The 18,117-nt window shown below is 35.2% G+C and overlaps 1 protein-coding gene across 2 annotated transcripts in view; it reads right to left on the bottom strand.

Annotated features, from left to right (window-relative positions):
- The window catches only part of sima (HIF-1 transcription factor component sima), a 47,068-nt gene that overhangs the window by 9,976 nt on the left and 18,975 nt on the right, over window positions 1-18,117 (bottom strand). For both annotated transcript variants that reach the window (XM_018502169.1, XM_018502168.1), the window contains exon 7: window positions 16,541-16,688. In XM_018502169.1, coding sequence (XP_018357671.1) covers window positions 16,541-16,688 — 148 coding nt within the window. The remainder of the gene's footprint in view (window positions 1-16,540; window positions 16,689-18,117) is intronic.

The following is an 18,117-nucleotide window of genomic DNA, read 5'->3' as shown; positions in this document are numbered from 1 at the left end:
AAACGCACAATGTGTCTTGTCTAATATCGTACACGATTTAATCCTTTCGGCCATCGCAAGCTTCAAATATTTTCAGCTTGAGCGAACGATTTTTTTCTGACGATGTACAACAGCTATCGTTATATTTCACACATTGCTTTACGCAATCAAACGTAACAGAATTATATATGTGCATTTTATCGGTTAATATTTATGCTTAATAGAGCTGAGATAGATAAGAAATAAAGTATACTCTGAAAAAAATTTATTAAATCTTAATACATATTTCTTTGAATAGTAAAGAAATACATTTACTTACAGGAAATAAATATTTACTCGATAAAAAATGATAGCTACATCAAATTAATGATTCTTGTATCAAATAAATATATGTTTACTTAGAATTACTCAAGCGAATACTTATTAAAATTTAATATTTTTCTCAGCATAGTTAATAAAAAGAAGCATATCCGCCTACCATCTTCTAATTTTAAGTTCCTCAAGGAAGTATCTAAATATAAAATTATATAACTAGAAAATTGAAGAACTTCACACGACTCTCTTAAAGTATGAAATTATGCTCGCGCTTTTCATATGCTAATTAAATGAATATGTTTAACATAAGGAATTCAAATTATTCTCAAATTGCTAATTAAATTACTTACGTCACACACGTTCTTCTCTCTCTCTCTCTCTCTAATTTTATTAAAATATTCAAATTACAAGAGAACCTCCGAAGCTGCGCCGTATCGAAAGCAACCCTTTACATTCACTTTTCCCCGTATATCTGATTTTCTATTTCCGACGAGAGGCGAGGAAATCTTCGAGACTCTCCACTGATTCGCACGTGCGACGCGAGCACGTGTACGCGATTTTACGCGAATTCTCTTTGTGTGCCTTTCGGCGGTCGCCGGATCCGTTGCGTCGCCGCCGGCGAGATTCGTCGCGGATGATTTCGTCGTGTGCACGTATCTACGCAAGCACTAAGTGACTTTAACCGGTCGCAACAGCTCGGTAATTGCCGCGAATTGACCAGCGGATCCCAAATGCGTGCGCGACGCGCGTGTGGTGGAGCGCGCGCGCGCGGATACGTGCAAATCACATACGCGCGCATTAAACTAGCGAGAACCTCCGCGTGCATCGCTGTGTGCCGTTGTATCAAAAATTTGGATTAAAGAACGACTGGGGACGGGAGGGGAGGACGAACGGAAGTGTTATCTGGTTCGAAAAATATCTGAAGTACAAACATCAGTCGTCGAGTTATCCTGAGAACTTAAATATGCGATAAGATAGTTGAGACAAACGTGGACATATAAATCTAGCTTGAAAGCGAAGTATTGAACCGTAACGTCCTCATTCTTGTGATATCGATATCCATTTATTTTAGTTTATACACTGAATACCAATCTTTTCTTTCAGTGTAATGTTCGTATTTTTATAAGCTTAGTGTATTTTCGTACCATTAATCCATGTACCAAAATAAAAGTACAATTCTAAATGGGTCCTTTGTTTCCGATTTTTCTCACGTAATTCGTTCACGTAATAACGATGTTTTATTTGTCAATTTATTTCCGCAGAGTCCGATGCTCCGCTTTTCCTTGCCAGCAACCGTGGCTCGCATGCATGCGCATTTATTGAAATAGCCTATTTATCCGTTCGCTCTCTCGATTGGATCTAATTTCAAGGGGAGAGAGAAACGATGTCTTTACGTGTACGTTTCTTGCGCGGATAATTGAATAAAGTTTACTTTTACGCGAACAAACAATCGTGAGATTCTCCGGTGAAAAATCTTTATAAATTGCATCGAGATGCGAGTCAATGAACTTTATGATAGAGTGTTTAATCTTTTAAGTGAAAGATTTAATGAAAAATGATCCAATAGCTCTGTCTGTATTAAAATAGGACTTAATAGCATTAAAATAGCAGACGGAATATTCAATAATGTGACAGGAGATTCAATAATTTGATATATTACGTTTGAAAGACACGAGCCTTTTTACAATGAGTCTCGTTTCCGTTTGTGAACGATTTAATTGCGAAGTCGACAAACGAATCATTTTGATGTTGGAAATTAACGATAATAACAAAATACTTTTTAATGGATTTCATCGTAAACGTCAACATGTCATAAATCAAATATCCAGATATTAATTCCTCTTTTAATATCAAATCTGTGCATAAGAAATCATTTTACATTAGAGATTGAAAATATCCCGAGTTTTGCATTATTAACAGATTTATGTCTTCTGTTCTGATAAAAGATTTTCCTTGTTCTCTTTTTCCCTCGCATACGATAAATTTTATTGCGATGTCAGAACAAGCCCTCCGAAGTACAAGAGAGTTTACAGTATATAACACGCCAATAAATGGAAAACAAGTTCTAAAATAAAAGTAGTCGGATTATAATCGAATTCAATGGGCACACAAATAAAATGTTTACAAGAAAGAGAAAAAGGGAACAGAGAGAGGGGGGAGAGGGGGGGAGGGAGAGAGAAAAAGAGAGAGCATTCTAGAGCTGCGCCCTCAAAGAATAAATAAATTAAAGCAAAATGACGAAAAAAATAGAAAATTTACAAAAACTAAAAAAAATTAATTACAAAGAAAAACCAAAAAGGATACAATATATATAAATTCAAGCATAATAAATTTTGCAAAAATAAAATAAAATAAAAAAAAATAGAATACAAAATATTAGTACAAAATTAAAGAAAATGAGAGCGAAAAAAAAAACAGAAAGCGACAGATTTAAATTAAACAACTTCCTCGTGCAAAGATGAAGCTGTCACGAACGACAATTTTTGTTAAGATAACTAATGAGAAGCATTTCAGTTGATGGAGTCAGAGGTACAGGAAGCTTTGAGGAAAAACAAGAGAAATAGTAGGATAGACAGAAGTCTCAACAATCCCACGTGCTCGGTTGCGCAAACCGACCGTCATTCTATTTTCAATCCTTCTCCAATACTCGCGACCGCATATTTAACCTGCACCTAACACAACCTGATCTTTGGCTGCCGGGCATGCGCGAAACTCGAGCGGTTTGTTGTTAGTTCGTCGGGACAATCACGCGAGTGCAGCCGGCCAGGTTGGCGCGGCTCTCGAGGTCGATGCCGCGATGCCGCGATGCCACTCGCGGTTGCACCATTCTTTCATTCGGCAAGAAATGATCTGGATTCAAGGTCGATTGATCTAGGCTCGATATGCTTGAGTTGATAATAATATGCAATCGCAATATGGAAAATAAAGAAAACCATAAGGTCATTTAAAGTAATTATGGACGATCGGAATAATCACGAGAATAATGAAGTAGTCGTAGCATGCTAATTGTAAGTGCTAAAAGAGAACGACGAGTACCGAGTCTAAAGTTCAGTTCTATCAATGTAAATTAACTTTAATCTCGGTTTAATTTACTTTTTATCCTTTTCTAATTCTTAGAACTAGAGAAAGATAAGAAGTAAATTAAACTGAGATTAAAGTTAATCTACATTGGTAGAAATAAACATAAACCTCATAATCATTTGATGAATGTTAATCCTTTGATGCCAGTCTAATTTCGAATATAATTATCGTAAAAATGAACATATTATAAAATTTTTCAATCAAACCTGTCACATATTAAAGAACATCATCAAGCAAACGAATGTATCTTCATTAATAAGTTATAAGCAATGGAAAAAGTATTGAAAGAACGCTGAAAAAATCCAGTTATGTCATATTTAAAGTGACACTGAAGGGTTAATTTTTCCAGCCCTTTATTTGGGCCAAAAGCAACAATGCGATTACAGATTTCTAAGAAAAGAAAGAAGTTTTTAGCGACTCTCTCTTTCTATCCTTCAAACTGTGCACTCGCGATATCACTTTTGATTATCATTGGATCATTACTGATCGTGATTACATTATTATCATAATTATTTCGATACTTTTTAAATGATCCTACGGTTTATTTTCTTATAAATATATTCGGAACATTATATAAATTATTATTATAACTAAGTAGTTCCTTTTTGGCGTGATAAATGGGCGTGGTTATTGCTAAATTCATGAAAAATGTATGGAACCTTTTTTCGCCCCGTTTCCCAAGTTTCCCTCGAGTCTCTTTTTGTCTTCAAATTCATAACGGTTTTATCGATTGAGACAGAAAACTTGGTTTATTATCCGACATAAATCTTTATCGTATTAGACATAAAACTAAAATGCGAGCCACCGTCATATACGACATATATTAGAATTAAGTTCACTATACGGAAATAAATTTTATTTTGCGTCAGTATCCACCTTTACAAGACGAAAAAACCATCATAATGGCACTGAAACAGTCATATTTTGAAACGAGGAATACAATAAAATGGATTATAACAAATTTTAATCAAGAAAAAGCTGTAAAAGATTTTTTAAGTTATTTTTAAATCCCCACTCTCTAAAGGTTAATACGCATTTCAATTTATGTTCATTGAACGTGCAAGCATAAAGTCAGTAGCAGATGATATTCGCTGAGCCCTTATAGCTACTTTTAGAGCCGAACGGGTCTAAGTCGGCCACAGCGTAAATAAGTCCTCATAAAGCTCGGGATGGGTCACGTTTAGCGTTTAGATGGCAAGACGAGGCCAGTGTCTCACCCATATCCGCGGCATGTTTACGGCCGTTGTTTACAGTCCGTTCCTGGTGTGCATAACCCCCGTGCACATAACCAAATGTACTTTTAATTCTTGGACGCGTACATTGCCAGCGCGAGATTTAGCACATGCGTCAAACCGCGGGCACACTGTACTCCCAGCGCGTATTTATCGCGCAGAACCAGATCGTGGATGAGAGAGAACCATCATGCCAATATCGCAAAAGGATCACGAGCTAAAAGCCTTTCTAAATGAATACGCGATCTTATCGCGGGTCAACGTCCTCAAGCGAAATTTCCGCCCAGAAAAAATTCTACACTGAGAAAAAAATATAGTCAATTTTAATAAATATTTAGTTCAATACTGCCAATTAAACATTTACTTACCGTAAATAAATATTTGTTCAGTAAAAAAAAGAATGTTAAATCAAATTAATAATATTCTTGTATCAAATAAATATATCTTTATATTTAATAAATATTTAGTTGGCAGTATTCAACTAAATATTTATTAAAATTGACTATATTTTTTTTCAGTGTACCTATTGTTTTTGTCAAAGAATATTTATTCCACCTATTGTGTTTGTCAAAAAGAGCCTATAACAGAGTCTGACTACGAGTCATTTTGTCAAAATCTTATTCAAAAAAAAGATATATGTACTTAAATTCTTTTCCGTATATATACTATCTCATTTAGCTTATTATTTCTTCTCATCCTATTTATAGGACAGCATCTTTTTAATTTGTTTTCCTCCATATGTAATCCATATGTATTAAAAAAGTGAAAAAAATATGGAAAATATTCATACAGAAAAAAATTAAAAAAAATGTTATTCTATAAATACGACGGTGGTAGCAAATGAGTTAGTTATACTATCTCACTCTGTAATTTTAATTAAGATTATAGAGTGAAACACACATAGTAAGTTAAAATGAAATAGTATACAGAGTGATAAGTTAAGTATTTTAAAACATTTTAAGGTGATTCCTTAACTAAATTGAGACAAAAACTTGGTATAATCATTGCATATGTCCAAAACAGTTTATTGTTGGTTTAAAAAATACAGGATGTCTAAGTTGAAGAAAAAATTTCGAATTATTTTAATGAGATTTTTACATCCTTCAAACATATACAAAATTTTCATTAAAATAATTCTGATTTTTGGAAATTTTTCTTTCAACTTTAACCTGTATTTTTGAAACTAAGCCGTTTAGTGTGAAAACTCATTCCTTAAAATCTTTGAGAGTACTTAACTACCACTCTATATTTACAAGAAAGTATGTACTATATACCTTTTTCTGTCTCACAGGATTTTGACAAAAAAATCGCTCGTGGCTAGACTTTGTTATAGGGTCTCAAAACAACACGAAGGACCGCGGATGCTTCTTCACCGCACTTTCCATACAGAAAAGAACACATATATGATCGAAGATCGCGCCATTTATTTTGTCAGAAATATTCCGAAATATCGTGCTCCGGAACGATCGGCAGGCCTCAACGAGTACAACTGTCGACACTCTTTCTTTCGCGGATGCCGCCGCCGCCTCTGCCAGGCGTTACGTAATGATTGAGCCGAGATAACAACCGCGCACCTTCGCCGGGGATTGATCGATGATGATCGATGAACGGACCAACTCTGCTGTTCTCGCACACATAAATGTCATGTATTACACGCGAGAAAGAATTTATTTATTATCGGCGGTACCTTCTTTTCGTTAGCGTCCTTTCACACATTCCCTTATATCGCACATACACTTCCAATTGTCTCTTTCTCTTAAAGGAGCTTACTCGATTCTTATCGGCACTCCCTCACTCGATCTGGAATGCTTATAGTAGATATCTATAATAGTCCGTGGCACAATTGTAAATTATATTTCCGCGACGCACTCGCAATTCTTCCTTCAAGTCTCCTAGTTTGCATAAATAAACTCACGGAACAATGACTAAGAAGCGTATTTTTGTCACTTCAAGAAAGGAACTTGCAAATATTATTTAACGTAAACTTCTGTTACTTTATTATTTTTCTAATATCTTTTTTTTCTTCTAAAATTGCAAAAGGAAAAACTAACGACTTCGCGACATGCGCGAAAAATAGTTGGGCATCGCGCTCTTAAAATGTAGAATTTATTATTATTGACTCGTATCACTGTGCCATCCAACTTCTCGTAAAACGTCACACACCACGGGATCTTTGTTATATACACGAGCGGTCGTGTTATTCAATCGCGAAATCATCAATAATTCACTCGTTATTATTAGCTGTTGAATGTAATTCGGCGGAAAGGGGTAAATAACCGCGAGCGGATTCGCGAGAGCGACCGATCGAAGTATCTGTGGATCCAGTGGGTGTGGAAAAATAGAAACGGTGGGAGGAGGAGACGTACCGAGATAGACGGGTGAGTATCCCCGCGAGTCGTATGATTGCGCAATCGAGTCTCCGCACGCGGAATTCGCAGATACGCTGCCAGCGGATACGTGAGAGCGCAATGGAATCCGGCCAAAAGTCTCCGCGCGCGTCTCCGAGGGTCGACTCCGTTATTAAATCGACCGATGTATAGCCGTAATCACACTACAGGTTGTCGGTTCTATTTTAGCCAATCATGATGCAGCGAGTGCAAGTTAGCTGCAACATGATTGGTGAAAATAGAACCGACAACCAGCAACCGTAACTGACAACTTGTAATGTGATTACGGCCTAACGCGGAAAATCGGCTCTCTCATTCGATCGGTCCGAACGATTTATTTTCACCAATCATGTTGCAGCTAACCTGCACTCGCTGCATCATGATTGGCTAAAATAGAACCGACAACCAGCAACCGTAACTGACAACTTGTAACGTGATTACGGCCTAACGCGGAAAATCGGCTCTCTCATTCGATCGGTCCGAACGATTTATTTTCACCAATCATGTTGCAGCTAACCTGCACTCGCTGCATCATGATTGGCTAAAATAGAACCGACAACTAGCAACCGTAACTGACAACTTGTAGTGTGATTACGGCCTAACGCGGAATCGGCTCTCTCATCTCGATCGGTCCGAACGATCAGTCCAACGACCGTTGTGTTCCACGTGCACATACTTGGACTTGATATCTTTGATCCGGATATCTTCCGCGATCGATCGATTCTTCAATCTTGAATTAAGATAGAAATTAAAGATGTCGAAATTAAATTATCAGAAATTTTTTTGCAGATCTAACCTGATTCAATCTCTTGGTGATATCGATTTGACATCATTCAGATAAGGTTTCTTAAAGAGATTCCTCGAAGACGCGAGACGGGTTCGATTTTTGATCTGTACATGTTAGATCACGTCGAACATTTGAAACTTTAAACGTACAAGCTTTCCAATCCTTAGGTTCTTGAATCTTTGCAGAATATTCATATGTTTCTATCTCTATAGGGTTTTAAATATCTGTATCTTTGATCGATATATTAAAATTTTGGATCCCAGAAGTTTCATTTGAATTCTTGAATCTTCAGACATTTGATCTTCTGAATCTATAGAGACTCTCGAATTTTCAAGCACTCGATCCTCCGGATTTGTGGATTTTTAAATGTTCGATCGACGGAATTTTCTTTCTTTTTTACGAATTCTTTGAACATTTAATTTTCAGGATTTCTCTCAAATCTTTAGGACATTTCGGGACCTTTTCTGGATCTTCGAACCTTCGGTTGAATTCTCTCGAATCCGCTCGCGAATTACGAAAAGAGAGGCACGCGTCGCTCTGACTTTTATCGCGGTTGTTACGCAGCGTTTCGGCCGCTGCGGCGGATTGAAAGGCACTGGCACTGGCCAAGTTCCGTCGTCATACGGTTGCAGCCGCGCATCGTTCTCTCTTTCGCTCCCTCTTTCTTTCTCTTTCTCGTCATTCAGGTATTCGATTTGCAAATCGCGACTTCACGCACCTCGCTCACACCAGACCGTGAAATTTTCACTTTATGCGCCTCGCGTTATCCGCCTCGAATCTCAATGGTTACATTACACTTTACGCTAATCGGTTCGATACATATCGAATAATTTATGAAGTACGTTCTTGTACATCGATCAAATGGTAATGGCATATGTAAGAACAAATTGTAGCGAGATAATGAACGCTGATTATGCACGGGAGAAACGATTTTCTGAAGAATTCAATAATTTAATTTAATACAGATTTGAAAGTAATTTTATTGGATATTCGAAATAATTACATTGAAATATCTCAAGCATAATGAACAATGCTGCAAAAAGTTTTCACATTCTAGCAACTAGTTTGGTATTCTACGCAATTATTTTTACGGTTCAACAAAATTATTCAAATCTGTATGTAGTTAACGTTTTAGATACTTTAGGAAAATTATCCTTTCCGTGGATATTTAACACGTTTCAATATTACATTTTAGAAACAAATTAAAACATTAAAGGTGGCTTAAATAACAAAATTAATTTTTAAAAAAGAGGATAATATTCTTTTATCCATCTGTATTCTAAAAATTGCACCTTCAGAATTTTCTATTTTTAGTTAGCTCATGTTTAAAAATAGACGTGTTACTATTTTTGTTAAATGCTCAGGCAAAATCGAAAAACGAATCGATAAATGCAACATGAATACCGGAATATTTCTCAGGAGATAAATATTCAAATCGGTGCGGCATACATTTTGCATGCATAAACGCCGAGCGAAACACTACATGAACGACTTCCTATCTGCCGATGACGAATTCGAGATGTTAATGTCACGCGATATGGCTCGCAAACTTCCAAGTTGTGAATGTAGTCTTGATAACTAGCAAATATTTGTGCACGTGTATACTTTATGAAATTGTAAATTAGAAATCGAGAGACAACATCGACATCATTTTAAATATGGCGACTAGGCGATCTCGTCGTTTCTCTCCTCCGTTACATTCCGCGGATGTTTACTTATTTACATACCTCGCTCACATATTCCGACAATAACTTTTTCCCGAGAGAACCGATGGAAATAACCTTTATATCAACGTACTTAAAAATTAATATAAAAAAATAAATTTAAAAATAATACGGCGCTGCGCGAGTGCTTAACAATTTTAATGAGGACATTGAACTAGCAAAAATCGAACACATACTTTGCTGGTAATCATGGTGTAATCATCATTCTTATCTGAAATTCTTTTTCCTGCATCTAAATAGTTGAATATTTTTGTATTTCTATCTGTTTATTTTGTATTTAATGTTAACAGTTGCACTCAATAAAGTGTTATTATTATTATTACTATTTAAATCGCTCGATTGTCAGTCGTTCTATCTTTAGATAAACTATGTGGTAATTTATTTATTAGATAAACAAAAGAGTAAAAGAGTAAGAACGTAAAAGAGTAAGACAGTGAGTTGAAGTTCACAGAAAGATGGAATAATCCAGCCTAAATCAGAAATCGTAATCTTGCAGAGCATAAAGAACCATCGAATTATATTTCTCTCTTTTCTATTTTTTTTTTGTTGCTAAAGAGTTAACAGTCAAAGCCCTTAACTATCCTCGTCTTTTAAATCCTGGGGTTCATAAATCATTCGAATCTTTGACTGCTGAACACGCAAGGGAGGTATAACAACGAATATAAATGACAAGTATCGATCGAGGCCATTTGATTCGAATCGATCTGACCGCAGTTTTTCTCCCTCCCCTTTCCCATCGTTCCTATCTTGTCGTTGCTGAAAGCGATCCCTTATGCAATCGATCTGGTTAAGCTCTCAAGGTCCCGAGGCTCTACGCTCGATGTACAATCTACAAGATAAAAAAACCACATCTCTCATTTGAATGCTAATAAAGATATTGAGTTCAAAATAATCTGGCTTAATGAATTCGGCAATAAATCGCGTGACTGTTATTTCTAAAAAAAATTATAATATTTATCTAAATTAATAACATAATTATTAATGATGTTTCGCGTAACGATACAATATATGTCTGTTAGAAGAATTAAAGTAATATAAATATTGCTATTTTACACTGAAAAAAATTTGGTCATTTTTTTTGGTCATTTTTGATCCAATGAATGATCGTTAATCAGTGTTCGACTTAATGTAGTTAATTCATTGATATAATAATTAGATTCATTTATACATATAACTACGTATTCATTCTTACAATGAATTCTAATAATAGTTTGATAAATCATTATGAAAATTCATTGGATCAATTTTCATTAATTCAATGAATATTTCATTGTATTTACGTACAGTTTTGGTTCAGTGTACACCGTACTTTATATTACATATAAATAGTCCGAGTGACGAAAATCGAAGGAGAATTTATGCGTGCCGTATGTTTAAGCAGCCGCTCTCGTGATCTCTGACGCCGAATTGTACCTCCACCGAGTTAAATAAAAACAACCGTTCCAGCCGAACGGTTGACTTGAGCTGCGAGACAAAACGCGAAACGAGACGTCAATCGGCTACGCGTAACCGAGTCGAGATCAAAACCGTGTTGCGACTATGACGATGATGGTGGCTGACGTTAAGGACGCAAGGTATTATTTTGAGATGTCGTAGCACGTGGTCAACGTCAACTCTCCGTTGCAACGCGAATGCACTTTTCGCGCGCAGTTTTTAGAACGCTTGACGTTTCAACGATTGTCTACAGCTGTACAGATCTTGTCTACGTACATACAAGATTCGTGTGTTCTCTGAATCATTAAATTCCTGATTTATGTACGTGATTCGCCAACAATGTGAACTAAGCGTTCATTAATAATTACTTTCAACCTGAATTCTCAAATTAATAAGAGGAAAATATATTACATTTTTCACTCACACAAAAGCGTTTAATATACGAAATAATTTGAGCAAATAATTTAATCTTTACAGGGACGGAAAAATCATTACAGTGGCGCTGAAACAATTCCATTATTTTGCAGGAAATAAAATACCAGAAAAAAATAATTATGACAAATTTTACTCACAGGAAGTAAAGCTGTAAGATTTTAAAAATAGATTGCTATTTTTAAAGGTTAACGAGAAATACACAATGCAAGGATTTTTGCTGGAAAAAGTTTTTGCCTCAGCAAAGAATATTTTAATATTTGTAAGTAAAATTGGATGGAAGAAATATAAGGTTATAAAAGATTAAATATTTAATTTTTTGTGAAATATTAAGTAAAAACAAAGCGACAAATTAAAATTCTTTTATAATGGCAATAAGCTTTTCATGTATATCCTGTAGAGCGGCATAAAGTGCTTCTACTTTTAGTCAGGTAATGTACGTTATCTATGCTTGACGCACTTCTACGTTTTAATTTCGTACTGCATCGTCAATATTCATTGTAAAAAAAAAAAAACAAAAAATACCACGATTATCGGAACAAAGCACGTTCAACATGTTTCTTCAGTTCTCTTAGCAGATAAGGAGTTTTTGTTTTTAATGCATTATACACACACATGTAATTTTTGTTATGATATATGCACTTGTTATAATTCTGTAATGTCAATATTTCGCAAGGACAATCAACATCTTACGATTCAAAAACAACAGTCTTCCCTCTCTTCTACTTTCGAATGACAATCTCATTGGTCTTTTTACTCGATATCTCCTATCGGTGCAAGAATAGATATACTGATTGTATAATTCCATGTAACACTCAAGTGAGCTAACGCGATGCAATGCAATGTCTCTCGTCGAACGGGAAGTCGTGGTTTCACGCGTAGCAGCTTTCAAAAGCGATCCTCGCGAGGATTCTTGCAGGAAAACCGGTCAGACACGTGCGAGAAGCGGAAGATAATATCACATTTCTTCGGCAGACAGCAATGCGAATACGTATAATATTCCTTAGAGAAAAGTATCGCGCACGACCTCTTCCTGCGCTTGTCAGCATCAATTTGAATCTTAATTTAACTTTTCTGCATTCTGTATAACAAAAATTTTCTGTTAAACTTTAAAGTCTTAAATTGTAATCTGACATCGTGCTGCGCTTGTTTTATTGCAACTTATCTCGTCGATTAAATCATTATACAAAATAAAAGAATGAAAACATTACGTTAGGATTGTCACAGTATCCTAAAATTCCATAACTTTGTCTATTGATTTTCAAACAAAATTTTATGATTTTCTCTCTCTGGTGTTTCAATAATATTAAAAAATTTCTTGTACTTTCGTCATAATTTGAAAACCATTAAATATTTTATCGAGAGAGCCATTTAACATAGCAATATAAATCACTAATAATGTTGCTGAAACTGCTTGCATTTGATTGTCAAGTTGGTAATATTCCAAAGTAGACGTGACGTAGGTATATTGAACCTCTTTAAAGCCAAGAATTTTTATTTTCCAGAAAATTTGGCAATTTCCGGACTTTTCCCTGATTTCTCTGATTTCCAGTTTTGTAACTCTGACCATGTATTTCATTTACGACAAATTTTCTCCTACAATCTTCATGATATCGTCCGTTCTATCTATCGACTTACTTGCGACAGCATACGAATTTTTAACTTCAACCACCGTCGCGATCGCGACTGAGCTTGCGCGACATGCGGGACACAACACTTTCGCCGATCGCTCTCGCTTTCGTTCGACTGTCGCGGGTCGTCGACGTACGCCGGTACGCGACGGACGATCGTGCTGAACGCGCACGCGGGTATCGACGGATTCCGGAGCCGACCGGGAGAGGAACGACGAAGTCGTGTACCGCGACGCGCAAGCGTCAGCTTTTCCACCTCGACGGTGCGCTGCTTTGTGCGAGCTTGAAGGGGAACGCACATTCGGCCTCGGCGACCGTTCGATTGGATGGACGTTAATTATCGATCTGTGCATGCAGATTAATCAGTTAGCAGTGATAATAGTAATACGGACGAGGCATTGCGAGCTTCCCTATGAATATACAAACGATTGTATTACGAGAAAGAACTGCGATCGACGCACACAGCTGTTTAAAGTGGTAATTGAATATTAGATTATAAGAAAACAAATGCTACAGAAAACATACTAGAAAAATAAATACCATTAAACTCGTTAATTAATTTGAAACAAAATCTTTACGAACTAAAATCATTAAATGATAACATCGTAGGATTTTGAGGAAAGATTAACGTAATTATTTAATATATGACGTAGACTTATATTAATCTTTCCACACTGAAAAAAAAGTCTAGTTATAGCTATCAAATATTGAGTAAAATAGTTTCAACTAAATGTTGAGGTAATATAACTAAACATAAGTTTACCTTTACAAATATTTAGTAAATATTACTAAACAGTATTACCAACGGTAATACTTATTATATATTTGTAAAAGTAAACTTATGTTTAGTTATATTACCTCAACATTTAGTTGAAACTATTTCACTCAATATTTGGTAGCTATAACTAGACTTTTTTTTCAGTGCATTTGCGATAAAAATTACACTTCACAGAATCAAGGCTAACTCGTTTTGTATATGAATACATACTATATGTTAAGAAACGTACATGACTGATACCTACGATATTCACGAACTCTTCCGCTTTCGGTGGCAGAAGCTAACTGGAGGTACGCGCGTTCTCCGACGAAATCGAGAGTGCGAAAAAGTCGAGAAGAGGGGGTAGAAACGATGGCGAAGGGATGGAGTAAAATATCCGAGAAAATAGCAAGAATCTAAGGGGATAGGTCAGAGATAATGTTGGAATCTACCAACCACCTTTCAGCCACCAATGGAAACAGCCACCGCCCCGAGATAGCGGGATGAAAAAGGGGTCGGTTTATACCACGAAACTCTCTTCGTTTTCCTCTCTTCGAGAGAGGATCGGCAATCCCGGGAAATTCGGCGCATGTTATGGATTCCCCGGAAGGGGAAAACGTTCAAACCGCGAGGGAGATTCGTTTCATCCATTCGATCCTTGATAGTGAGAGTTCTGTTTTCGGCGAGAGGGACACAATTCATTGGTAATTTAATGCCTCTTGTGATCTTCCACAATAAACGTCTGTAGAGTAAAATTGTTTTCGTGCACCCCTTTTCAAATGGAAGCCGCGAATATTCGGAGTACCTTCGACAGACATGCAAAAAAACACCAAATGCGAGAAGAGAACCGATGCGCTAAGAAAAAAAATTACACGAAAGCATCCGGCTAACTTGTCGCATTAAAAGGCATCAGATTAACCCTTGAATGATACGATATTAGAGACATATTCGAAAAAAAAAAATTAATAGAAAATTTGAAACTTTGTAAGAATAAAAGATCAGAACGGAGAAAATTTTGAAAGTCACTTTTAGAATTATCTGAAAGGAAATGGTTTTTCTAAGAGATATTTTTGAACGCGTTCTTCTTATCTGATTCATTAGCTAAATCGTCGAGCATTATTATTAAGATCGTAAACAAATAAATTTCTCTTCGTATTATTTCGGTGAATCGTACTAACAAGGAAACACAACCAAGTGTTTTAACAAGCTTTGGATATGTTAAAGTATAGGAAAAAATAACAGACATGTATTTTTCTATATAAGTATTTTCTCGCATGGTAAGAGGAGAAACCCACATTTGACAAAAATAGATTACTTTTTTTCTGAGTGAATATCGTCTAAAGATATAAAAAAAGGTTTAAGTTTTTTAAAAGTTAAATGGTTTTAAAAGTATTTTACAACAATAAAACAATTTTTATTTTTCATAAATAATAGTTTTATTTAAAAAATTTATTACTGTTATATAGTACTCTTGAAACTATTCAACTTTTATTTACAATTTCTGTAAATATCTTTAGGATTCAGATGATATTCTTTCAAAAAAAAAAATCTATTTTTTTCCAGAGGGAGCTTCATCGCCTTAATGTACGAGAAGCACTTATAAAAAAATATACATCTCTTTTATCTATACTTTAACATATTCAAAGCTCATTAAAATCGGAGGGTGACATTTGTTGTGTTCCTTTGTAACAGTAATTAAGATTAATATGTTTTAGGCGATCAATCGAGGGTTGAATCTGCGCCGAAAAAAATCAAGAGAGCACTTACCTCGCGTGACTCTGCCGTGGCCTTCGCCGGAAGTTACCGGAAGTGGCGTGTCTACAGTAGTAGTAGGAAATAATTTGCGTATCCGGTTAATCGGGCAAACGATGAGTTTGAATATTAACGTATGGATTGTTCATCGTCGCGTGTATTAATAAAAAAAAATTATTAAAAATGCTCATAAATCATAACAAAAAAAAGACAAATTTTTACCGTAAAAATACATTTAAAAAAAGAAAAATTAAATGATACTTGTTTTCCTTTATAATATTTTTTGAATTTCAGTATAACTTATATCATTATTTCAATTTTACAAATTCTCACGCAATTTGATAATTATGCAAGGAAGTTGATAGAGCGCGCGATCAAGGACACGATAAGTATGATGGAAATTAATTTCTCACGCGATACGTTGTGGAGTTAATGAACGTGGACGCCTGATCAAAAACCACGTGCTTTGCGAAATTAATATTACGTATGACGTAAGCTTGCAGTGTCATTTAAGAAATGTTGGCGCAAAATACTAGAAATGTAAAGAATTGATTGGATTTCATTTCCGTCATAATTTCAAAATTATTCTTTAATAGAAAAAAGGAGCTGATGACATAGTAATCTGACGTAATAATTTACTTCAAATTCACGTTAAACTTCAGGGAGTATTTTGACTAAAATTAAAGTTAGATCGCAAAATACTTAAAGTATATTATAAATTTAACGATTGAAAATTGAGAATAAAAATCAAAAAGTTTCACTTGTTCATCGTTAAATCTTCCACATAGCTCCCGCAAAAACGCATGAACTAATTATAAAGTGATATTCATCGGAAATGAAATCAGATCAATATATGTACAATTTAATCAATGTACGATTTAATTAAATTTCTCTAATGTAATAATTGAGCAATGAAAAGAATACAGCCATGCTCAATTTAAGATACAAGCGAAATCGAAGGTACTCCGGTTTGATGGTATGAAGAAGAGTAAACCAGCACCGAACAGGCAGGATAATAACGGATCCTACCTTAGGATGTAGTTGACACAGACGACGGAGATCGGCTTCTGCTGCTTGGAGCAGTGGATGAGGGTGGCCTGGGTAATAACCCAGGCGTAACCGCCTCGCTTGCCAAGGAATCTGTACGCTACGGTCTCGCACTGGCCCTTGCTGAACACTGAAACAGTACAACGATGTTGATGAGAGAGCGATCATCCCAGGACTCGGAACATGCGAACGCATCCGCGCGATTTTATAGTGCCGCTGAGTCGTGCGCAGCTGACGAAACATGTGGCATGGGATTGCAAATTTTATCGATCGGCATGGGATTGCCGAATACACCCATGCATTAGCACATTGGCGACCAAAAGGAATAAAGATATAAGCTTTCTTAATGCAACGATGAATAGTTTGCTGCTTTGATAGACTTAGAACTTTGCTAGAACTTAGAATTTTGCTGTAAAAGGAGAAGAGAATTTAGAAATTTATAATTTTTTTCTGACAAAATAATGTTTGCAATATATTTTCACTGATATAAAATCTAGTCAATAAATGCTAGACGAATAAAAAAATAAAAATAAAATTTATTAATAAATAAAAAAATTAAAATAAAATAGTTGGTAATAATAAGGATGCAATCAAATTACAAAAAATTATTAAAAAATTACAGATTTTTCTATATTTGAGAATATAAAATATTTGGCGGTAATTTAGAACTTGTAGCAAAAATTATTCAATAAAAGGTAGACATGTTTTAAAAAATAATTAAGATAAGATAAAAAAAATTTTCATTTAAACTATAAAATTGTATCGTGAATATAATAGAAAGTACTAACCTTATTGAACTGTTTTATATGTATATAACATTTATTTATATATGAGTAATATAAATTTCCAATTTCAGTCATTTTTGCAAAGATTACCTTAACACACATATATATGCAATCTAAAAAAATTATCAAAATATGTCGAATTATATCACTTCTCGTAATCCTATAAGCTGCGAGATTGATAAACTCGGAAACGGAGATATGAAATATTTTATTGCGGTTCCGTCGTAAGATTACGTCGCACATTCTAGCGCTCCAGGCTGCTTCAGGCCAGCCTCTTCGAGAAGCGTATTATCTCGTTTCTAGAAATGTATCTCCCTACATTCTCATAAAACACGACTAGAGTAGGATTAGTGTGGAGCTGATTCGGCCGGAAAACCAAGGCTGGTTGGCGTTAAAGGGATAACGTTGCGGATTGCTCGAATACGTGAACCTCCTAAATCGTCTCTTACAATCGTATATCAGTAACGAGCGACCAACAAATATCTCGCAAATGCTTGATAAGATATGCGTAGAAATATTTTTACTGCATATATTAAAATTTGTCATCAATAAAAAATCTTTTGGATATCTGCTACATTACAGACTGAGATTTATCGATAATAAATTCACCAATTTTTAATTTCAAAATATTTATTATTTACGATTAATTTGTCACTTTCCAATGTCTAATACCACATAATATTTATGTATATTGGCAATTAAGTGTTAGATAAAATATTTATTAAATGAGATTATAGAACATATTTATTACATGCTATTTTTAGTTTAATGACT

This window comes from Trachymyrmex cornetzi, unplaced genomic scaffold (genome assembly GCF_001594075.2).
Source record: "Trachymyrmex cornetzi isolate Tcor2-1 unplaced genomic scaffold, Tcor1.1 scaffold147, whole genome shotgun sequence".
In the NCBI taxonomy this organism is placed as follows: Eukaryota; Metazoa; Arthropoda; class Insecta; order Hymenoptera; family Formicidae; genus Trachymyrmex; species Trachymyrmex cornetzi.
This window is presented reverse-complemented; position numbering and strand designations above follow the sequence as displayed.